At 41.8% G+C, this 25,450-nt stretch overlaps 1 protein-coding gene across 1 annotated transcript in view; it reads left to right on the top strand.

Moving 5' to 3' along the window:
* Positions 1-25,450, top strand: part of LOC137437955 (gamma-aminobutyric acid receptor subunit alpha-2-like) — a 373,866-nt gene that overhangs the window by 261,431 nt on the left and 86,985 nt on the right. The window contains exon 5 of the mRNA XM_068132744.2: positions 1,381-1,463. Within this exon, the coding sequence (XP_067988845.1) occupies positions 1,381-1,463 (83 nt within the window). The remainder of the gene's footprint in view (positions 1-1,380; positions 1,464-25,450) is intronic.

The raw sequence follows: 25,450 nt of genomic DNA, 5'->3' as shown, positions 1-25,450 counted from the left end.
CAAATAAAAATGGGGAAAAAGTTCGTTTTTCGCGATTTTAAAAAAATTGCTGTATAGTGCTTGATCCTTTGTTGCTATATGACAAAAAAAATGGGGGAACAAAAAACAAAACAAATTGATTTCTTCAAAATGCCAACAGGATTAGAACATCAACGGGTAACACTGGGTACTCCCGATAGGTTAATATAAAGGAAAGGACCACTGTTCTGTTGCATTGCAGGTGAAAAAGAAAGATATGATGAAAAGCCTCCTTAAATAACGTCACATTCTTTGAGATATAAGAATGTGACCATAAAACAAACAACAAGCAGAGAAGAGGAACATCAATGTTCATTAAACGTTTCCAAAGAAATGTAAAGCGCTGCAATGTGACATTATTAGCATGATTAATATCTAATGAGACCACACTTCATTTTTCATTCACATCATGATATAATTTATGAGGCACAAGTAAAAATGCATAAACATGCCAGTGGAGATATTGTGGGATGAGAAATTCGAGAATCTTTGAAGATTTCATGAGGATAAGGTATCCATATCAATGATGCCTCGATGAACCAATTAATTATATCCTTCATTGGTGAATACTTTATGGATTTCTTTATGGTTTCATATGCCTTTCCAAATATATTACTAATTAGTGATTTACTCAAGCGATGACACTTCAGATTTCTCGCTTGGGTTTCCTGTTTTATTGCTCGTTTTTTCCCCTGGCTTCAGAGATTAACTATTCATGAAATTTTCATTGAGATTAGCTCAACCACCCTCCAATATCCAATCTGGAGTAGAATGATGGCAACACCCAATCAGGATATTACATGAACTGCTGGTGGAATATTAATGTTGATTTCATTCACATGGTAATTAATACACAGGTGAAGGCCCTCATGGTGCCCTGTATCATGCATGACCACATCCTATGACTCCCACACACACCTACTGCAGGCCATCCTCATTATCCAGCTAACACGAAACAGGGAATTCATCTTGCTAGTGCACGCAAACAATTTACCATCCACAACATGAATTAAAACAGGACATTGGGTTTTGCCTCTTCTCCCAAAGGACAGCGTGCTCCAGGATGCAGCGCCCCCTCTTGGAATTTCACCAGAAATGATTTTTTTGAGTCGAATTTTTCTAACCACGTACAATCAAACTCAGGAAGCAGATTGCTCAGGAGCTAAGGTATCCCGTATGCTTTCATGGGATGATTTAGTGGTGTTGTCCTAAAAACATTCAACAGGATCATTGTGATTGCGGTGAGTCATCAATGTTATGATGACGGTGATGATACCAGGAACAACTATTCTACTTGTACAAGTGTTTCTCTGCATCTTATCTTTACCTTTTTACCTTTGTCCATATTCTTGTCTTCACTAGGCTCACCATCAAAGCAGAATGTCCAATGCAGCTTGAAGATTTCCCAATGGATGCACACGCCTGTCCTCTTAAATTTGGGAGCTGTAAGTAAAACCCCATTTCCATGTCCTATTCTGCTTCCTGACAGCTGTGAGTCCATCACTGCACCTATTATAAATTAATGCTAGGCACCTGCATATCGTTATCAGCATTTTTAGCATACAGCTACATACAGTATATTATTATAATGTTTCTAAAATGAGAACAAATCCCTTTCTAGTTGGATTATCCTTCCATAAAGATCTCAGCGCAAGTGAAGATTTGTCACATTCTGGCATGTCCTTCTCTAAGGACAAGAGGTTAAAAGCGTGTCTGAGGATGCAAATCTTAAACTGAAGCAAATCACTAAAGCTTTTTACGCATGTGCTTCTCTTCTCTTTTCTCTGCTATTTCTGTCTTCTCTTTACTCTTCCCTTTTGTCTGGTCTTTACTATTGCCTTTACTCTTCCCTTTTGTCTGGTCTTTACTATTGCCTTTACTCTTCCCTTTTGTCTGGTCTTTACTATTGCCTTTACTCTTCCCTTTTGTCTGGTCTTTACTATTGCCTTTACTCTTCCCTTTTGTCTGGTCTTTACTATTGCCTTTACTCTTCCCTTTTGTCTGGTCTTTACTATTGCCTTTACTCTTCCCTTTTGTCTGGTCTTTACTATTGCCTTTACTCTTCCCTTTTGTCTGGTCTTTACTATTGCCTTTACTCTTCCCTTTTGTCTGGTCTTTACTATTGCCTTTACTCTTCCCTTTTGTCTGGTCTTTACTATTGCCTTTACTCTTCCCTTTTGTCTGGTCTTTACTATTGCCTTTACTCTTCCCTTTTGTCTGGTCTTTACTATTGCCTTTACTCTTCCCTTTTGTCTGGTCTTTACTATTGCCTTTACTCTTCCCTTTTGTCTGGTCTTTACTATTGCCTTTACTCTTCCCTTTTGTCTGGTCTTTACTATTGCCTTTACTCTTCCCTTTTGTCTGGTCTTTACTATTGCCTTTACTCTTCCCTTTTGTCTGGTCTTTACTATTGCCTTTACTCTTCCCTTTTGTCTGGTCTTTACTATTGCCTTTACTCTTCCCTTTTGTCTGGTCTTTACTATTGCCTTTACTCTTCCCTTTTGTCTGGTCTTTACTATTGCCTTTACTCTTCCCTTTTGTCTGGTCTTTACTATTGCCTTTACTCTTCCCTTTTGTCTGGTCTTTACTATTGCCTTTACTCTTCCCTTTTGTCTGGTCTTTACTATTGCCTTTACTCTTCCCTTTTGTCTGGTCTTTACTATTGCCTTTACTCTTCCCTTTTGTCTGGTCTTTACTATTGCCTTTACTCTTCCCTTTTGTCTGGTCTTTACTATTGCCTTTACTCTTCCCTTTTGTCTGGTCTTTACTATTGCCTTTACTCTTCCCTTTTGTCTGGTCTTTGCTATTGCCTTTACTCTTCCCTTTTGTCTGGTCTTTACTATTGCCTTTACTCTTCCCTTTTGTCTGGTCTTTACTATTGCCTTTACTCTTCCCTTTTGTTTTTTTGTCCTCCCTTCCCTTGGGCTGGCAGGATGGCTTGAAGGTGTGCCTACTCACCTAGAGCTGTCTCGGCTGGGTTCAATTCCCGATCCAGCTATAAACTGTCACCCTGTTATTTCACAGGCATGGTGATTCATCAATGTGTGTCCCGTCCCTCGGTTGGTCTGGTCGTACATTAAACAGTTGTCCTGTCTGCCAGCATTAGTTTGTAGCCGTTAAAGATCCTACAGTGCCCTTCATGAAGTGTAGGCAGGCTATCGCCGGCACCCTGAATAAATTACAAATTCCTGACATAACCGTAGTCAAACATCATGGCTAGTTAGCGGGTTTCTGACACACTTTGACAAGGCTTGCCCCGGCCAATCCCACAATAATGTGGGAATGATTGTGGCCATTAAAGAAGAAGAAGTCCTCTCTAGCCTTTTCCCTTTTTATCCTCTTTTTTCTCACTTTTGTCCTCTCTTTTGTCTTCCCTTTTGTCTTCTCTTTTCTTTTCCCTTTTGGCCTCTCTTTTTTCTTCCCCTTTGTCCTCTTCCATTTTGTCCTCTTCCATTTTGTCCTCTCTTTTGTCGTCTCTTTTGTCTTCTCTTTTGTCTTATCTTTTCTCTTCCCTTTGTCCTCTTTTTTTTCTTTCATTTTGTCCTCTTCCGTTTTGTCTTCTCTTCTCTCTTCACTTTTGTCCTCTATTCTTTTGGCATCTCTTTTCTGTTCTCTTTTGTCCTCTTTTCTTTTGTCCTCTCTTTTCTGTTCTATTTTGTCCTCTATTCTTTTGGCCTCTCTTTTCTATTCTCTTTTGTCCTCTATTCTTTTGTCCTCTCTTTTCTGTTCTATTTTATCCTCTATTCTTTTGGCCTCTCTTTTCTATTCTCTTTTGTCCTCTTTTCTTTTGTCCTCTCTTTTCTGTTCTCTTTTGCCCTCTTTTCTTTTGTCCTCTCTTTTCTGTTCTATTTTGTCCTCTTTTCTTTTGTCATCTCTTTTCTGTTCTCTTTTGTCCTCTATTCTTTTAGCCTCTCTTTTCTATTCTCTTTTGTCCTCTTTTCTTTTGTCCTCTCTTTTCTGTTCTCTTTTGTCCTCTTTTCTTTTGTCCTCTCTTTTCTATTCTCTTTTGTCCTCTTTTCTTTTGTCTTCTCTTTTCTATTCTCTTTTGTCCTCTTTTCTTTTGTCCTCTCTTTTCTGTTCTCTTTTGTCCTCTATTCTTTTGGCCTCTCTTTTCTGTTCTCTTTTGTCCTCTATTCTTTTGGCCTCTCTTTTCTGTTCTCTTTTGTCCTCTATTCTTTTGTCCTCTCTTTTCTATTCTCTTTTGTCCTCTTTTCTTTTGTCCTCTCTTTTCTGTTCTCTTTTGTCATCTATTCTTTTGTCCTCTTTTTTCTGTTCTATTTTGTCCTCTATTCTTTTGTCCTCTCTTTTCTATTCTCTTTTGTCCTCTATTCTTTTGGCCTCTCTTTTCTATTCTCTTTTGTCCTCTATTCTTTTGTCCTCTCTTTTCTGTTCTCTTTTGTCCTCTTTTCTTTTGTCCTCTCTTTTCTGTTCTATTTTGTCCTCTATTCTTTTGTCCTCTCTTTTCTATTCTCTTTTGTCCTCTTTTCTTTTGTCCTCTCTTTTCTGTTCTCTTTTGTCATCTATTCTTTTGTCCTCTTTTTCTGTTCTATTTTGTCCTCTATTCTTTTGTCCTCGCTTTTCTATTCTCTTTTGTCCTCTATTCTTTTGGCCTCTCTTTTCTATTCTCTTTTGTCCTCGATTCTTTTGTCCTCTCTTTTCTGTTCTCTTTTGTCCTCTTTTCTTTTGTCCTCTCTTTTCTGTTCTATTTTGTCCTCTATTCTTTTGGCCTCTCTTTTCTATTCTCTTTTGTCCTCTTTTCTTTTGTCCTCTCTTTTCTGTTCTCTTTTGCCCTCTTTTCTTTTGTCCTCTCTTTTCTGTTCTATTTTGTCCTCTTTTCTTTTGTCATCTCTTTTCTATTCTCTTTTGTCCTCTTTTCTTTTGTCCTCTCTTTTCTATTCTCTTTTGTCCTCTTTTCTTTTGTCCTCTCTTTTCTGTTCTCTTTTGTCCTCTATTCTTTTGGCCTCTCTTTTCTGTTCTCTTTTGTCCTCTATTCTTTTGGCCTCTCTTTTCTGTTCTCTTTTGTCCTCTATTCTTTTGTCCTCTCTTTTCTATTCTCTTTTGTCCTCTTTTCTTTTGTCCTCTCTTTTCTGTTCTCTTTTGTCCTCTATTCTTTTGGCCTCTCTTTTCTGTTCTCTTTTGTCCTCTATTCTTTTGTCCTCTCTTTTCTATTCTCTTTTGTCCTCTTTTCTTTTGTCCTCTCTTTTCTGTTCTCTTTTGTCCTCTATTCTTTTGGCCTCTCTTTTCTGTTCTCTTTTGTCCTCTATTCTTTTGGCCTCTCTTTTCTGTTCTCTTTTGTCCTCTATTCTTTTGGCCTCTCTTTTCTGTTCTCTTTTGTCCTCTATTCTTTTGTCCTCTCTTTTCTATTCTCTTTTGTCCTCTTTTCTTTTGTCCTCTCTTTTCTGTTCTCTTTTGTCCTCTATTCTTTTGGCCTCTCTTTTCTGTTTTCTTTTGTCCTCTATTCTTTTGTCCTCTCTTTTCTATTCTCTTTTGTCCTCTTTTCTTTTGTCCTCTCTTTTCTGTTCTCTTTTGTCCTCTATTCTTTTGGCCTCTCTTTTCTGTTCTATTTTGTCCTCTATTCTTTTGGCCTCTCTTTTCTGTTCTCTTTTGTCCTCTATTCTTTTGGCCTCTCTTTTCTGTTCTCTTTTGTCCTCTATTCTTTTGGCCTCTCTTTTCTGTTCTCTTTTGTCCTCTATTCTTTTGGCCTCTCTTTTCTGTTCTCTTTTGTCCTCTTTTCTTTTGTCCTCTCTTTTCTGTTCTCTTTTGTCCTCTATTCTTTTGTCCTCTCTTTTCTATTCTCTTTTGTCCTCTTTTCTTTTGTCCTCTCTTTTCTGTTCTCTTTTGTCCTCTATTCTTTTGGCCTCTCTTTTCTGTTCTCTTTTGTCCTCTATTATTTTGTCCTCTCTTTTCTGTTCTCTTTTGTCCTCTATTCTTTTGTCCTCTCTTTTCTGTTCTCTTTTGTCCTCTATTCTTTTGTCCTCTTTTCTGTTCTCTTTTGTCCTCTATTCTTTTGTCCTCTCTTTTCTGTTCTCTTTTGTCCTCTATTCTTTTGTCCTCTCTTTTCTGTTCTCTTTTGTCCTCTATTCTTTTGGCCTCTCTTTTCTGTTCTCTTTTGTCCTCTATTCTTTTGTCCTCTCTTTTCTGTTCTCTTTTGTCCTCTATTCTTTTGGCCTCTCTTTTCTGTTCTCTTTTGTCCTCTATTATTTTGTCCTCTTTTCTGTTCTCTTTTGTCCTCTATTCTTTTGTCCTCTCTTTTCTGTTCTCTTTTGTCCTCTATTCTTTTGTCCTCTCTTTTCTGTTCTCTTTTGTCCTCTTTTCTTTTGTCCTCTCTTTTCTGTTCTCTTTTGTCCTCTATTCTTTTGGCCTCTCTTTTCTGTTCTCTTTTGTCCTCTATTCTTTTGTCCTCTTTTCTGTTCTCTTTTGTCCTCTATTCTTTTGGCCTCTCTTTTCTGTTCTCTTTTGTCCTCTATTCTTTTGGCCTCTCTTTTCTGTTCTCTTTTGTCCTCTATTATTTTGTCCTCTCTTTTCTGTTCTCTTTTGTCCTCTATTCTTTTGTCCTCTCTTTTCTGTTCTCTTTTGTCCTCTATTCTTTTGTCCTCTTTTCTGTTCTCTTTTGTCCTCTATTCTTTTGTCCTCTCTTTTCTGTTCTCTTTTGTCCTCTATTCTTTTGTCCTCTCTTTTCTGTTCTCTTTTGTCCTCTATTCTTTTGGCCTCTCTTTTCTGTTCTCTTTTGTCCTCTATTCTTTTGTCCTCTCTTTTCTGTTCTCTTTTGTCCTCTATTATTTTGTCCTCTCTTTTCTGTACTCTTTTGTCCTCTATTCTTTTGGCCTCTCTTTTATGTTCTCTTTTGTCCTCTATTCTTTTGTCCTCTCTTTTCTGTTCTCTTTTGTCCTCTATTCTTTTGTCCTCTCTTTTCTGTTCTCTTTTGTCCTCTATTCTTTTGTCCTCTCTTTTCTGTTCTCTTTTGTCCTCTATTATTTTGTCCTCTCTTTTCTGTACTCTTTTGTCCTCTATTCTTTTGGCCTCTCTTTTCTGTTCTCTTTTGTCCTCTATTCTTTTGTCCTCTCTTTTCTGTTCTCTTTTGTCCTCTATTATTTTGGCCTCTCTTTTCTGTTCTCTTTTGTCCTCTATTCTTTTGGCCTCTCTTTTCTGTTCTCTTTTGTCCTCTATTCTTTTGGCCTCTCTTTTCTGTTCTCTTTTGTCCTCTAATCTTTTGTCCTCTTTTCTGTTCTCTTTTGTCCTCTATTCTTTTGTCCTCTCTTTTCTGTTCTCTTTTGTCCTTTATTCTTTTGTCCTCTCTTTTCTGTTCTCTTTTGTCCTCTATTCTTTTGGCCTCTCTTTTCTGTTCTCTTTTGTCCTCTATTCTTTTGTCCTCTTTTCTGTTCTGTTTTGTCCTCTATTCTTTTGTCCTCTCTTTTCTGTTCTCTTTTGTCCTCTATTCTTTTGGCCTCTCTTTTCTGTTCTCTTTTGTCCTCTATTCTTTTGTCCTCTCTTTTCTGTTCTCTTTTGTCCTCTATTCTTTTGGCCTCTCTTTTCTGTTCTCTTTTGTCCTCTATTCTTTTGTCCTCTCTTTTCTGTTCTCTTTTGTCCTCTATTCTTTTGTCCTCTCTTTTGTCCTCTCTTTTGTCTTCTCTTTTCTCTTCTCTTTTGTGTTATATTGTATCTTGTCTTTTCTCTTCTCTTTTGTGTTTTATTTTATCTTGTCTTTTCTCTTCTCTTCGTTGATTCCTTTTTTTTTCTTAACTACAGTCTATATTAAATGCTCTTTTCTCTCTCTTCCTATTCTTGTTTATTAAGTTATATTTTTAGTCTGTTATCTGCGTGTGTATTGAAATGAAATGTACCGTTTTTGTAAGTCAGTAATTTGCATTGCTATTTTTTTTGGAGTGAAATACCTTGAGAATCAACAATGTAACTAGTTTCTGGAAGTTCGCAGAGTTTGACAAAACTCTCGAAGACTTTAAGTGCATTGTTAAAAGGAAAATTACATGATGAACTTGCAGAAAAAGATAACATCATCGCAGTGTGATCGATTCAAAATCCTATTAATTTTTGATGTGGACCTTAGTGCAGGAAACACAGGGGAGATGTCTTAAAATATGCTCATGAGAACACTTACAAAGCTTCACCAGAGGCAAAATAGATCATAAAGGATACCAGCTATACAAGGCACACTGTTACAAGTGAATATTAGTTCATTCTAGTTTTTAACAATATCTGAACTCTGCCCTGCAATACCGATCATTGAGTGGCTTACATGATGAGCTAATTCAAAATAGCTATCGGGAAAGATTTGGTTTGGTAAAAAAAACAAGGCTTGTATGTAAGATTGGCACGGCTTTGGAGGTGGCAGATAAAGACACTAAATAATTTCATCGTAAACAACATGATGGCTACTAAGAGAAATATCAACATCAATCAGAAACCACTGAACACTAAGAGAAATATCAACATCAATCAGAAACCACTGAACCTCAAAGCCAAACGCAATCACATTCACAACAAAAATGGCACATAAGTATGTATGATGTATGCTGTATGTTGTTTTCATGACAAGGAAATTAACCACATGACGAAGAGTTGTAAGATAAAGTGCAGAAAGCAGACTGTATGAAAAACAGACAGGATGAGATGAATATACAAAAATCCTTTGCGCGATGCTTGAGACAGGATTTTGTGTTCCATTACTACCAATAAAAGATTAAGCAAACCCTGTCAATTGTAACACTGAAAATGTTACCATTGACAGGATGTTATTTTTTTTAAATAACATTGTGGTAACATTGAAAATGTGTTTTTCTCGGGAATAAACATGAAAGGTGTTGGAAGAGGGTTACTCCAGGTTTTCAATCTATCAACACTTCCAACAGTAGGAAAAGTACTTCTACGACAAAATGATGCACCCAGAAAGTGGTCTGTGGCTTCAGGTGAAGGGTGCGGCAGGGGGCGACGCGTGCCAGGCAGTGTAAAGAAACCTTATTCAACCATAAAATAATGGTACCTCGAACACTATGATTTATCAAGAAAGATTTTGGGTTACTTTGTGATGCCTGTGCCTATGTTTACAAATAGCACTGCCACGTTCACTTCATTATAGCACACTAGCACTAGCAGGGGCTACCTTGAGCTGCCTGGCTAGGTGTCCTTTTCCCAGCGGTTGTTTTGGGGCGTATTGTGCATTGAAAAGTTATAGAGTTATTGGCCTCATGACCACCTTTAGAGGCCATTTTGGCCTCATGCTGGTTACCTTTTGCCTGTGGGGCTGGCGGCAGCACTGCCTCACCCCACATCCCAAACATACACTTTATAGCGACAATTGGTGGTCTCAAAATGGGCGTCAATGCCAACGTGTGGCAGCTTAAAACCTTGCTCAAATTCTGAAGTACCTACACACAAAATTTTGGGCCCTTAGAGGCTACGGTTCGACCTTGAAAGAATAGCGTACAAACACACAAACACACACAAACACTTGAAGATATTTATAAGATAAAAACAAATTCCTTTTGTTTTTCGGAGTATCACTACAAACGAGAAATATTATTCTCAGCTTGATAAATAAGGCCTAGTATTGATTTTTATTTTGGGAGTGTGTGGGGGATGATGGTGTGGAGAAGTTTCACAAGTACCCAAACTATTCACTATGGTTATTGACCACCAGATATTGTTATAAAATCTTTACCCTGGAATATTTTTTCATGACTGGCTATTATTGTAACCACGACAAGGGCATCATCCCAATATCACTGCCTAATTAAATTACCACCAAGAAACGAGTAAAGATATGTACGAACATCGTCACAATACCCCCACCACACTGTTCTGAATGCCTGGTATTGGCTTAATGGTTAAGGTGGGCTGGCTTGAGATCTTAGGGTCCTGAGTTTGAGCCCCTGTCGTGCTGTTGAATTAACACCAGGTGGGTTGACTCAAACTATCATCCTACCGAGGTCAGCAAAACGAGTACCAGATGAGTGGTTTTCGAGAGGAATTGCATCAGCGGCAGCTGGGCCACCAGAAAATGATGCAAGCAGCAGCCACAGGCTACACACGAACCACTCATCAGCCCACTATTCTGTGCCTACCATACTATTCTCCAACCCACTTCTCACACCTCCCACCTAACCCCCCCATTCTGGAGTATCATTTGCAGTGCTGAACCAGATCAAACCTGTTGGGTGGTGATCATGAGATAGCAATCTTCTTGTGGTTAGTTAACCCTTCCCAACCTCCACCATCTGTTCTGGGTGGAGTACCATCTTGCTGACTGGGTGTCTGTGCCCTTCCAATGACACTGTGACACTGACACAGAGACACCAATTTTTACACATTATCCATAGCACCTCCACAAACATGCATTATGATACCGAGATATTGATGTCTAAAAAGTGTGCTCTGAATTATCTGAACAACATCAATCTATATATCTATCCATCGATGCTCTAAGGTGTCGATACAGGAGCAGCGATTGCTGCTCCCTGTCCTGCTATCTGTTCCATAATGATGATCAGTCGCCACAGACATTTGTGCCTCTGCCAGTGACGCTATTTGTCTGGCCCTGAAATCTGCCTTGATGCAGTCCATCCACCTTTTTGGTGGCCTTCCTCTTTGTCTGGTGCCATTTACTTTTCCTTGTATGAGGATTTTTGGAAGTCTTTTCTAGCGCATTCTTGAAAGTGCCCAAAAACTTTGACTTTGAAAGTGCTTTGAAAGTAAGCCTTATTGTGATATATTCTCTGTTATTGTGTATTTTACTCCGAGAGTTTCCCTTATTATAGTATTCCTTATTTTGTCCAGCCTAGTTACTCCCATTACTTTTCTGAGGCATACCATTTCAAAAACAAGGAGCCGATGTTCATCTTCTTGCTTTAATTTCCAAGTTTATGACCCGTACATCAAGATTATGAGAACCAGGACTCTATACAGTTCAGCTTTGGTGTCACGTTGGATGTCTTTTGCCATCCAAGTACTTTGTAGCTGCTGAAATGCTCCTAGTGCATTACTAATCCCTTGCTTGATGTCTTCGGTGCTTGTTCCATCCTGTGATATTTTACCCTCTCCCCTCCCTGTTACGTGTTCCTCCCCGACCTCCGGGTCTCGGTATACCTCCGAACCCCGGGAGGGGCCACGGCAGAAAAATATATTATTCCGTGTCGAAATCAATAAGGAAACCACACCAATGGTTATGAACAAACCAATAATATATTATAAATCACACAGGAATAACATTACCACAAATGACAATTAAGAGTGCACTCTCTATTCCATCAGCTAGCATGCATAAGGTAGCTCACAGTGTTCCAAGTGAGTGGAAGGAACCTTCCCCAATGTCTCTATATTCCCGTCTTCGAGCTCAGAGTTCGTCCCCTCCAGTGATCAACGGAACGATGTCGACTCGAAACCAGAATCTCGTTCCGAGGGCAGGCACAGACACGCCGCCCAAAACGGCACCAAGGCGCACGCGGCCCAAAGCGGAGAAAAGGGTCACGTGGTTAAAGTGGCACAAAGGCGCACTCACGGCGACTGGAAAATCCAAAGGCCCCCTCCAGGTACGAACTTTCACTGTTCACGGTCGGCGAGCCGCAAAGTAATCGTCAGAAGCCTCGGTGCGCACACACCACAGATACGTCTGAACGCGGTGGAAACGGTTGACGAAGCAAGGAAAGTTGGCTCGATGCGCGAAGCGCATGAGTCAAAATGGCGGACGGCTTGTACTTGAGATGTAATCACACGACAACGGTTCCTCAGAATCCAACGCCAACCTGACACGCAGGTTTGATCAGTCACAGCGATAACAACTCTATCGCGGAATCACTTTCCAGGAAACCCAAAGTTCACTCGTGTCTCTTGCTCAACAACGTTCGATCCAGAACGCAAAGCAACCAGCTTCCTCTCCGAATTTTCTCACCGCCTCCTCCTCTTCACCTCCTTGTCTTCGGGTTCGGGCTCCTGCATCATTTTAAGGTAACCTTTTTAACTTTTAATAACTGTTCATAAACAATAAACCTTTGGAAGACAATAATAGTACATAGAATCAGAAATCTTTCAAGTGGAGGAAAACCACAACAGCGGAAGTGACGAATCTATCTATATATCTATCTATATATCTATCTATCGATGCTCCAAGGTGTCGATACAGGAGCAGCGATTGCTGCTCCCTGTCCTGCTATCTGTTCCATAATGATGATCAGTCGCCACAGACATTTGTGCCTCTGCCAGTGACGCTATTTGTCTGGCCCTGAAATCTGCCTTGATGCAGTCCATCCACCTTTTTGGTGGCCTTCCTCTTTGTCTGGTGCCATTTACTTTTCCTTGTATGAGGATTTTTGGAAGTCTTTTCTAGCGCATTCTTGAAAGTGCCCAAAAACTTTGACTTTGAAAGTTCTTTGAAAGTAAGCCTTATTGTGATATATTCTCTGTTATTGTGTATTTTACTCCGAGAGTTTCCCTTATTATAGTATTCCTTATTTTGTCCAGCCTAGATACTCCCATTACTTTTCTGAGGCATACCATTTCAAAAACAAGGAGCCGATGTTCATCTTCTTGCTTTAATTTCCAAGTTTCTGACCCGTACATCAAGATTATGAGAACGAGGACTCTATACAGTTCAGCTTTGGTGTCACGTTGGATGTCTTTTGCCATCCAAGTACTCTGTAGCTGCTGAAATGCTCCCAGTGCATTACCAATCCCTTGCTTGACGTCTTCGGTGCTTGTTCCATCCTGTGATATTGTACCCTCTCCCCTCCCCGCCTTCCCCACAGATAAATAAATTCCCAAGCTTGTTTTAAAACTATGCCGTTTATATGATATTAAATTGATTTGGGTGGTGCCTATTGATGACTTGTGCCTCTGTTTTTGTGATGTTGATCTTCATGCCCAGATCACTACTGCTGCTGTAAACACAATCTACGAGGATTTGCAGGTCTTCTTCTGTCTCTGGTAGCAAGACAATGTCGTCTGCGAATCGTAGGTTTGATATAACTTTTCCTTGGATGTTAACTCCTTGCGGCATATCATGCATTACAAGTTCAAGCAGCAAGTTGAAGAGCTGGGGTGATATCACACATCCCTGACGGACCCCAACTGTCGTACTGAACCAATCAGTCAGATCTCCATTCACCGTCACTTCGCTCTTTGACTTGCTTTGTAGTGCCTGAAGTAGCTTGGTGATTTTAATAGGAAGGCCGAATCATTTAAGTGCCCTCCATAAGCCATCTTGCCGCACAGAGTCAAATGCTTTTTCAAAGTCTCTATAACAGCAATATACATCCTTGTGCATTCACAGGTATTTTCTATTATTTGTCTTAATTTTATACAAGTAAAAATTTGAGAATTTGTGCTTATATAAAATGTTGGAAGCATTTCGTGTTAAAAGTGGTTAAACAAGTTTTTTAGGATAATTCGAGGGTGCTGAATTCAAAAATGCTGTTTAACCGGTTCAATTTTGGAGTCTTAACCTTCAAATTGTAAAAAACAAAATGCCCGCCATTTTCAGCATATCTTTTGCCATAACTTGAATTTTAAGCAACATAGAAGGCTCAAAATAGTGGCAATACCCATGTTTGTGATACTGAGGATTCCAAATTTACTGTTACCTAAGTTGTAACTAGTTTGGTTTCGCCGCCATGTTGAATTCCAAGATGGCATTTGGCATCGGAGAGCATTCAACATTCTTTGCTTAATGCAGAAAAACTTGGACAGGTGCAGCTGGATGAGTTTGTTGATCAGCGCCTTCTTCAGCCTCCTGATGGCACATGTCATATCAATTTCAATGCCGCTTTACATAGGAACAAAGCACAGACTTTCTCGTCTCTGTATGCTGTAGACTGCAAAGAAAGCAAAGGCAAAGAAACGACCATCAAGGCAGATAGAAACATTCTACAGCGACTTGTGACAGCTTCCAAAGCAGGGCGTGTGATAAACCTGGACCTGATTCTGCAGCATGAGCTTATGCCTGTGCCAATTTCACTTGCTGCCATGAATGGGAGTCTACATACAGGCAGTAGCGGTAAATCTCGACTGGCAAATGAGTTGATTCAAGATGTCTCAACCCCAGAACAAGTGACATTAACTGGAAGTACTTGCTTAGTAATTGATGGTCAAGCACTGGTGATGGCTCTTGGAAAGCCCAGCGGAATAACCACATTTGGTGAATATGCAGATGCGTTTGTGAATTCAGTGTTTGCCATGGGGAAAAAATTTGAGAGAGTTGACGTAACTTTCGACCGATACCAGCAGGATTCCATCAAGACTGGAACCAGAATGAAACGTACCCGGGCCTCTCGACCAATACTTCGGGTAATAGAAAACCAAAACGTTCCTCTACCAGACAAATGGACCAACTTTCTCTCACTTGGAGAGAATAAGGCAAATCTAGCAGAGCTTCTTTCTCAGCAGCTCATGACAAATGCGGTGTCTATTGCACCCACAACACTTGTAGTGGCTGGAGGATTTGCACAGATCACAGACGTGAAATCTTCAGATCCAGAGATGGACACATCATCCCTACAGGCCAACCATGAGGAGGTGGACACACGACTTGTTCTTCATTGCGTCGACACAAATGCTGAAACAGTGGTGGTTTTAGTGCGTGACACTGACGTGCTGGTCTTGTTAGCTGCTCATTTTGATAAGATGCCATGCACTCAGCTGTGGATGAAGGCAGGAACTCTTAAGAAGCCAAAATACATTCCCATCCACAAACTCCACCAGAAACTGCCACCTTGCCAAGTGGAAGCGTTGCTGCCATTCCATGCAATTACTGGTTGTGACAGTGTGTCACAGCTTGCTGGCCACGGCAAAAAGACAGCCTGGAAGGTGTTTCAAACACACAGCCAATTGTTGACAGATCTAGGCACAGAAGATATCACTGAAGAAGTAATCAACGATGCAGAAAAGTTCATATGCCGTCTTTACAAGGTACCCGATGATGTGGACAGATGCGACAAGGCACGTGTAATACTCTTCTCTAAGGGTTGTCCACAGGAGACTCTGCCACCAACATCAGATGCAGTGAGACTACACATAAGGCGCGCACATTACCAGGCTTTTATTTGGAAGCACGCAACCATCGCTACTCCAGTACTCCCCCAAGTAACAGACATGGGATGGACATACATCGATGGGAACTTGGTGCCGAAGTTGATGACGCTATCTCCAATTCCTAAGGCGTGTCGCGAGATAGTAACATGCGGATGTACCAAAGGATGTATAAATGGCCGTTGCAGCTGCAGAAAAGCTGGGCTAACATGCACAGGAGGATGTGCATGTGCATACAACAGACAACTAGAATGCAGAAACAGAACAGACGAAGATAGACAGGTAAACATTTGAGAATGCCAATATTGAGCTATACGGTATTTATAAAGTATAATTACTAAAAGGCAGCCATTTTGAAACTTTACCCCTTTTTAAAATGCACTTTAGAAATGATTTAATATCATTTTTTTTGTTCTAAAGAAATTAAAAGCGCATTTGACCAGTGAAAGTGATGTACATAAAAAAATACACCCCAGAAATTACCAAAAATATGGCGGCCATCTTGGAATTCAACATGGCGGCGAAACCAAACTAGTTACAACTTAGGTAACAGTAAATTTGGAATCCTCAGTATCACAAACATGGGTATTGCCACTATTTTGAGCCTTCTATGTTGCTTAAAATTCAAGTAATGGCAAAAAATATGCTGAAAATGGCGGGCATTTTGTTTTTTTACAATTTGAAGGTTAAGACTCCAAAATTGAACCGGTTAAACAGCATTTTTGAATTCAGCACCCTCGAATTATCCTAAAAAACTTGTTTAATCACTTTTAACACAAAATGCCTACACTATTCGAAAATTCTCAAATTTTTACTTGTCTATTTGAGTAATTGATCAACTGTTGATCTTCCTGGGTGAAATCCAGCTTGCGCTTCATCAAGTATTTCTTCTAATTTCTTCATCATTCTTTTTTGAATAATAGTTGTTTAGACTTTCCCTGAGACAGCAAGCTGATGCCTCTGTAGTTCTCACAGTTTAACGTGTCCTTCTTTTTGTATATGGGGGTAATGATGGCTTTTCCCCAGTTGTCCGGAAATACTTCACTCTTCCAGACCAACCTGCACGAATGGTAGATTATGTCAATACCTATTTCACCGAAAGCTTTTAGTTCTTCAGCTGTGACACTATCATAGCCAGGTGCTTTTTCTTCAGTCAGTCTCTTTATCGCACTGGCAACCTCTTCTCGAAGAATTTCTGGTTCCTCGTCTGTACTTGGCATTTATGAGATGTTATTTATCATCTCTTCATTTGCAAAGTTTTGTTTGTTGTACAAGTCCTCATAGTTTTCCTTCCAGCGGTTTTTAACATCCTGCAGGTCTGCCAGTACTTCCCCTTTCTTACTTTTTACTGTTTACATTCTGGTTTTTGACTTGGTGGTAATTTTCTTGATTGCCAAATACACCTCTTTGAACTTGGTAGATTGGTGTTCCTTCTCCACATTCACACATAGATATTTTAGCCACTTGTCTTTACATCCTTTAACTTTCCGTTTCATTTCTCTTGTAGGGAAATTGTACTTTGACCGCATGTTAGGGTCTGCATTTTTTCCACTTTTTGCTCTGGAGCACTCTTCACTTCGTCATATGACTTCTTCGCTAATCCAAGGTTTTGGTTTTTGCACTTTCTTCTTTCCCAGAATTTATTTTGATGTGTCAGTAAAATCAGTCTTGATACCTTCCCATACTTTGTCAACATCAATATTTTTCTCATTGAGCAGAAGAGCACGTCTACCTCCAATTTCAATTTTGTACTTTCTTCTTGTGGTTTGATGGGAAAGTTTGAAAATGTCATATCGCTTGGGTAGTTTGGTTTAGGTTTAAATTTAAATTTGATATTTGCGAGCATTAATTGGTGATCGGATCCTATGTCTGCACTTGGGAAACTTCGTGAACAACATGCTTGCCATTAAGCCGCTTGTGTCATGCTCTACCTCATCATCTTCCTCCGTACATCATCTTATTTCTCTTCACTTATTCTTCTGCACTTTACTTCTGCAACTGGCTTCTGTAACTGGCTTCTGTAACTGGTTTCTGTAACTGGCTTCTGTAACTGGCTTCTGTAACTTCTGTAACTGGTTGTTCTGTTTACCCTCCCAGCCTACCTCTCTCCCTCCCTCCTTCCACCTCCTCTTGCCCCTCCCTCCAAACTGCCACCACACCCGTTCCCCTTCCTCCTCCCTCCTAACTCCCACAAATATAATTATTTTAAATCACATAGCAGAATAGAAGTATTCAATTAAAGACAATGACATCATATGCAGTGACACATTTCAAAAAATTACTTTTACACTTAGTTTTTTATGATTTTACACATTAGGCGACATACATCACACGGTGGCAACTGTGGCGGTGTTATTAGCTGCAGTGGAACTGAAATGGGGGTCAAAATAGCGAAATAAAAGTATTCAATTAAAGTCAATGACGTTATCCACAGTGATGACTTTTATGAAATTATTTTACACTTTTTTGCCCGTTAATTACCACTGTACTATAACCTAGGACCTAACGAACACACGCACATTCTCTTTTATCATTATTTTTTGCCCGTGAATTAACACTGTAACGTAGCGTAGGTGATTGAACTGTGTGCATAATACCTCGTCGTTCACTTCACCTTACCACGTCGCTCACCCGCCAAAAATACATGCGTGAACCATGGGGACGCAACGCAGGTCTCTCTCAAAATACCACCATTGCTAGCAAATTCCACCTGTCGCTTCCCTGAATATGGAGAAGGAGGGAACTTCTTCTTTTTCTTTTTAAGTTTTATGGCGTTTTTCAGAGCCGTGAGGCTCTATATACGCCACTCAACCAGACATAACTGTGGTGAACGAAGGAGCTCTTAGGACAGGATTCATCAACTCTTTTTGATCGTGGGCCAGAACCAAAATTCCTTAAGCACCTCACGGGCCACACAACCAAAGATTTTTTTAAAAAGTAAAAGCTACATTCTGTTGACACCACCCCTTTAAAAAAAAATTGCATTAAACTTTGTCTATTTGCTCCCCATACCTGCTAACATTTTTCTCTCAGGCAATTAGGGTCATTAAGCATGAGTATTACAGGTTTTTGTTTTGTTTTGTTTTTTGTGTACAAGATCGAGGCTCGTGAAAGAGCTAACATTAATCACACAAAAGTCAAACCGACACATAAAACACAAAATAAGGGGAGCGGTAGACAAGATGGGGAGAGAGGGGGAAGGACACAAACACAACATTTGAGAGCAGGGACACGAGAAAAATGTGGGAGGGAGAAGGCTTGGGGGGGAGGTGGGAGAGGTATAAAACATATGAACACTGCAAGGACTTCCAGGAAAGAAGTTGGAATTTCAAAAAAGTGTATCTGGGGTGAATTAGCGGGGATAGAAAAGATCAAGGTTTTGGATGGGGGAAGATAAGAGATGGCGGCGAACAGCTGTTTTAAAGACCTGGAGAGAGGAGTGGGATTGAAGGGAGTGGGGGAGTTTGTTCCAGAAGCGGGAGAAAAGGGGAATGAAATGCGAAATGAAATGAAGGTGTGCAGAGAGCCTATATTTTGGCAGTTTAACCATAAGAGGGTTGCTGGCAGATCTTGTGTGACCTGTAGGAATATTAGGGGGACAGAGCACAGAGCAACAACAACTGAACACAGAGCAACAACAACAACTGAAGTAACAACTGAATGAAATTGATGGACAACAGCACTGTACAGTCATCACGCCAGTACACCATCTGGCCTGCATGATATGATGATGCGCCAACCGTCATAATTGGGAACGAATAAAACAAATAGGTTATCAAAATACTGTATTGTAATTATAGCAAGGCAAACTATTGAACGGTCAGAGTAGTGCCGTGTATGTGAGCAGTGCAGTCGCTTTGCTCGTCCATTGTCTTGTCAACTTGGGGCCCGAACCGAGAGTGACCCACTAGCAGGCACAGTTCAAGATGAGGGTCTGTGAGGCAGGAGCGGTATTTGTTTTTGGTATACTTCATACTCGATACAGTGCTTCCGGTATTTTCACACATAGTTCCTCCTGGTGAAGAATGAAATGGCACCATCTCACTGTGGGCAGCTCTAAGGCTCTCAAGCCATCTTTTAATGTGGCCCCGGAACCTGCTGCATGAACCAAGCATGTTTGGGACACTGTCAGTAGCTATATCAAAAAGCTTTTCAGGCATCAACCCAGTAGCATTGAATGCAGCAAGGAAGTCCCTGAACACGTCCTCACCCTTTGCACTGCCGTAGATGAAACGCAATCCCAACATCTACTCGGTGACTTTAGTTCCTTGTCCACACCTCGGACGTAGATCGCCAGCTGGTCGACATCGATGATGTTCCTGCTGCCATCCAGAACAAGAGAAAAGTACTGAAATCCAGTGATCGTGTCCTTGAGCTACAAGTGAACATCTTCAGCCAGTGATTCAACATGGCGAGTAACAGTATGGAGGCCCCTATTGTCATGCAGTCCCCTTTGGCATTGGTGCAGAGGAGGAGATACCAGGTCCTTTGCAGCCTTGAAACGCCAATTCTGTCTTCTCTCGCATCGAGATGACGGTTATTGTGGGAATTTTCTTCCAGAAGAGGCTGGTCACATCAGCATTGACGACTTGCACTGGCAGATACCCCTTCTCCACAATCAGCTGTGTGAGTTGAGCAGGGAACTTTGCAGTTGCCTCATGGTCTGCTGAGGCACGATCGCTGTGAGCTTCACATTGTGGAGATTGTACCGCTTCTTGAAGCGGTCAAACCATCCCCTGATAGCATGGAAGGAACTGGAGCCACTCGTACATGCATTACTCGTACCCGCATCACACGTACCCGCATCGCTCATACCCACACCACTCGTGTCAGCATCACCACCCACGCTAGCAAGATGATCATAGTACACCAGGCAAATGTGAAAAAGTCCTCTAGAAAAATGTGTTTGTGTTTCTAAATGTGTTTATTGTGTAATATAGGTGTACAGTTGGACCCCGCTATTCGCGGTTCCGCTATTCGCGGTTTATAAAATGCGACCCGTTTCTCTATGCGTGGAAAATTGTCCTGCGAATTCGCGGTTTTTTCCCCCTATTCATGGCCGTGTGCCACAAATTCACCGTGTGCGCCTTTTTTGCATTGAAACAATGGCACGGCATGCATTCGTGGATTTTCATCGACATTCGTGGAATATCACCGATATTCGCGGGTTTTGTCTTGCCATTTCCGGGTTTTTTTTATCGACCTTCGCGGATTATCGTTGACATTCTCAGGATTTGTCTCAACATTTGGGGATTTTCCCTCACCATTCATGGTTTCTTCCTCGCTATTTGCAGATTTTCACGATTCGGGAACCATTCCCCCCTTTTTCCATTGAAACAATGCCCCCATTCGCGGTTTCGCAATTCGCGGAGTTTCCCAGGAATGTATCCCCCGCGCATAGCGAGGTCCCACGGAATATACAAAGTTGTTTGCACACTCCATCTTTTTATATGAACATGTTTTCAGGATCCTATACATACAATATATATCTCTGTCACTGTTAAAATTAAAACAATGACAATGTTTTCAATAAATATTACACCCTCCGCAACTTTCGTCGCAAACGGTACATTGTATATCACCCCCTCTTGTGGTACATTTGTTAATGATAATGTTGATAGCAGTCAACAACATGTTTCCAACATGTATTGTGCATTGTCTAAAGCTACATAGCGGAGGCAATTGTCACATTGAAAGTGAGTGTCAATGACAATAAATAGCTATCTGTATGTTGGAGATTAATATAATCATTATCTAGACTTATTATAGAAAGGTTTATATACATAAGTAGCAAATTATAGCTAGATATACACAAGCAACAACAGGCATTTTATGGTCATTTTCCCTTCTAAGAGTGGGGGTTAGCCGAGATATCAATATCGAAAATAATAAATGGACACATCATTTACCAGTGGCTTACCTCAGTACAGGATTTAACATTGCTTGTGTCTTTTAATTTACAAGCAGGAACTGGCAGCACCCCTGAACACCTGAAATATAAACCCTGAATTGATATGCAATTGATATACAAACCCAATTGGAGATCTCGCGAGATCTCGGAGACGGTGGGAGGGATTTTCGAAGCTCCACACGGTCTCCACGTTTTTCGAAGTTAAGTCTGTTCACAATTGTATTTTGTCGAAACTGTATTTATCTTTCGGTGTGTGAAGTTATTGTGTGCAACTTTGGTTGTTTCTCGGTGTTTATCTTTCATAAATTGATCGTCTGTTTGCCGTGTCGCGAGCAAGGCCTTTGCCGCGTCGCGAACGATTTGAAATCGAAGTTAAGTGATTGTTCCCATTTGTATTTTCGTTAAAACTGTATTTATTTATGGTGTTGTACGTATATTGTGTCCCGACGAAGATTTTTCGGTGCAAATCTTTCATACCTGTATTGAAAATCGTGTTAATTCGTGTCGTGTCTTGAGGCCTTGTACAGTGTGCACTGTACAACCTTGAGGCTTTGTTTTTCTCTCAGTGGTCCGTCGTTTGTGATCCAATAACTTTCGTTCTCTGTATTCCCAGTCTTTTCACCCATAGCCTACTTCCTTGTGTAAATCTCAACTCAAAAAAAAAAAAAAAAAAAAAAAAACACACAACAACAACAACAACAACAACATTTCCTTCTCTGTTCTCATTCGTTTATTCATTCTTATTCGTTCGTTCGTTCTTCGACCACGTGTTTCTCCCCCATTTCCCCAGATAGTTTTCACTCATTAACCTTCAATGTTTACACTTTCCCCTCAAGTTATGTATTCCGTCATATTTTATAACACCTTTTTCTTCTTCTTCTTTAAAAGGCTGCTTTCGACTTGCTCACCAAATCAATTCATCCCAAAAAAAATATCCATCTCCTATAGTGCCTTTTTTCTACATTCCCTAAACTCTCCTGCACTCCATCCTCCATCCAGCGTCCTTAAACGTATTTTTAACTCGAAGGTCACAAGAAACTCATTTTGCAATAAATGTTCGTTTCCCATAAATCGTACACTTTCAAAAATCCAATCTCACCCCTCCCCTCCAAATCTTCCCCATAACCCCTCCCCTCCAAATCTTCCCCATCACCCCTCCCCTCCAAATCTTCCCCATCACCCATCCCTTTCAAATCTCCCCCCTTGCCCCCTCCCTCCTAAACTACTCCCTCACCCCTCCCCGCCAAGACGCCCCCTCGCCCCTCCCCTCCTAGACTCCTGCCTCACCCCTCCCCTCCAAATCTCCCCCATATACCATCCCTTTCAAATCCCTCCCCTTGTCCCTTCCCTCCCAAACTCCCCCCTCACCCCTCCCCTTCAAATCTCCCCACCCTCATTGCTTCTCAATTTCCCCCCTCTCACTCCCCCTCCTCAAAGCGTCCTCCCCGCTTCTTCCCCCTTCAAACTCTCACCTCCATCTCCCCCAACCTTCTGCCTCGCTCTTCCCCCTCCTCAAATAACACCTCATTGTGGCTCACCCAATCACCATCAAACCTTTTGTCCGCCCCATCCTTCCCTTTCTCCGAGCTATTCTGAAATCTCTGACACACCTTCATCAGCTCTCCCTACCTCTTCCACCTCTTCCACATCTTACACCTCCTCCCCCCTGTTCTGTATCTGATGCTCCCCCTTCCTCTTCATTAACGGTATGGACCTCAAACATCCGGGGCCTTCGTTCAAACTTAACTGATCTCTCCATACAGGTTGCTTCTGTCAAACCAGACGTGATCTGCTTAACAGAAACTTTCCTCCTTTATGATGTCTCTGATTCCATAGTATCTCTCCCGGGCTACTCCCTCCTCTGGTATGATAGACCTGAGCCTCGTCCTGGAGGCGGGGTTGCTATCTTTATCAAAAACTCTCTTCCTCACTCGCCCTGCACTGCACTCTCTCCACCTCACCCCCAGGAATACCTCTGGCTACGGCTTCCCCTTCGCTCCCACCTCTTGTTCATATGTGTGTTGTACCGTCCACCAAACAGTGATGACTCCATCTACATCTCGCTGTCTGATGATATGGACCAACTTCTATCTACTCATCCCAACTCTCTCTTCCTCATATGTGGTGATTTCAACTGTCATCATGCCAGTTGGCTGGGTGTGGGTACCTCTCTCACCAGCCATGGCTCCTCAGCAAAGGACTTCTGCGACTCACTGGGACTGACACAATCTGTCAATTTCCCGACCCGGATCTCAGTCAACGGAACATCTTCTCTTCTGGACTTGGTTATGACTAACTTCCCTGAAAATGTCTGCTGCTCTTCTTCTGCTCCGATCGGATCATCTGATCATGTCCTTGTTAAAGTGGACATCTCTCTGACCATCCTCAGGGAGCCTGCTCAGCGTCGACGAGTCTGGCATTTCACTCAGGCCAACTGGCACAGTCTTCAAGCAGCCATCAATCATCTGGACTGGTCTCCCATCTCTACCACCTCTGACATCAACTCATCCTGGGAATTCTTCCAAAGTAAATTGCTCTCTCTCATGCACAGATTTATCCCATCTCGTCTTCAGTTGTCATACCCTTCCTCCCGTCCATGGTACACGGAATCTTGTGGTGAGGCTGTTGCCCAGAAACAACTTGCCTTCGTCTCCTGGAAAGCAAATCCAATGGAAGGAAATCTCATTTCCTTTCACAAAGCCCGAAACAAGTGTGTGTCCACCCTCAGGAGAGCCAGGAAACAATATCTCTCCGTTCTCAAGACCGAACTCTCTTATCTGTCTCCCTCTTCCAAATCCTGGTGGCGTCTGGTCAAATCCGTTTCTGGTGTTTGTTCCCCCTCCATCCCCTCCCTTACCTCAAACGGCTACACAGCTGACTCCGCACGTGAAAAAGCTGAATGCCTCAACTCTGTGTTTGCCTCTAAATCTTGTGTCCCAAACCCATCCCTCTCTGTACCTACCATACCCAGTCGTACCCTGCTGCTCCTGGACTCCGTGTCCTTTCCTCCTGACAAGGTGGAAAAGTTTCTGTCAACCCTCGACTCTGATTCTGCAACTGGACCCGACGGCATCAGCCCACGGGTCCTAAAATCCTGCTCTGCTGCTCTATCTCACCCTCTCTCTGTTCTCTTCACCCTCTCTTTTGCTCAAGGTCAACTGCCATCTGCTTGGAAATCAGCCAACATCACCGCTTTGCACAAAAAAGGTGCAAAAACAGATCCTAGCAACTACAGACCAATCAGCCTTCTCCCAATTATCAGCAAAGTCATGGAATCCATCATTGCTTCGGATATGAAATCTTTCCTCTTCTCCAATGGCTTGATCTCTGATCATCAATTTGGTTTCAGACCAGGTCACTCTACTCTGGACATGCTGCTTCTGCTGTCTCAACAATGGATGGAGGTCCTCAATGCCAAACAGGAAATTAGAGCTGTCTCCCTCGACATATCACGTGCCTTCGACACGGTCTGGCACCCCGCTCTGCTCACCAAACTCTCCTCCTTTGGTATCCATGGAAATCTCCACGCATGGCTGGCGGACTTCCTCTCTAGTCGTCGTCAACGTGTGGCCCTGAATGGGTTTCTCTCATCTCCTCTTCCTGTTCAGGCTGGAGTTCCCCAAGGCAGTGTTCTGGGCCCCGTGCTTTTTCTGGTCTTCATCAATGATCTCTCTGACTCTCTCGAAAATCCTCTCTATCTCTTTGCTGATGACTCCACTCTCTGCCGCTCCATTCCTCTTCCCTCAGATCGGCAGTCTGCTGCCTCCTCACTCTCTGAAGACCTGGACAAAATCACAGACTGGTCAAACAAGTGGAACATGTCTTTCAATCCTGACAAATCTCACACTCTTACTATGTCTCTCCGAAAAGATCGACTGGACAACCCTCCCATCTACTTTCTCAACAATCCTCTCCAAGAAGTTCTGTCGCTCAAGATTTTGGGTCTCACTATCTGCCATGATCTTTCTTGGGAAAACCACATTTCCAAGCTGGCCTCCAAAGCCAGTCGCCGACTGGGCATCCTCCGTCGTGCGAAGTCCTTCCTCGGCACACCTGAACTCCTCACCACATACAAGGCTTTCATCCGCAGCTCAATGGAATACTATTCTCCCCTATGGGCCGGTGGTCCTGCCTCACACCTAGCTCGGCTTCACGCTGTTGAAACCAAAGCTTTCAGAATTATTGGAATCTCCCGCGATGAAGCTATCTCTGAGGGCCTTTCACTCACTCACCGCAGGCAGGTAGGTGGTCTTTCTGTCTTCTACCGACTCCTCTCCGGCCTTGCACCCCCAGCTCTCTCTGTGCTCTGTCCCCCAATGTCCCCCAGAAAATGCAATTCTTAAGGATTCTTCCCACGCTGTCCAGGAGGAAATAGACGGAATGATTTACACATTGCTTTTATTGCCAGGCCATAATTTGATTTCATCACCGAGAGTAAAAATGATGAGTATTTAAGTGCTTCTGATACGTGATAAAGTCTTCACCGCA

The sequence above is a fragment of the Myxine glutinosa genome, chromosome 12, assembly GCF_964187855.1.
Source record: "Myxine glutinosa chromosome 12, kmMyxGlut1.1, whole genome shotgun sequence".
Classification (NCBI taxonomy): Eukaryota; Metazoa; Chordata; class Myxini; order Myxiniformes; family Myxinidae; genus Myxine; species Myxine glutinosa.
Note: the sequence above shows the minus strand (reverse complement) of the source record. Positions and strands in the feature narration are given on the sequence as shown.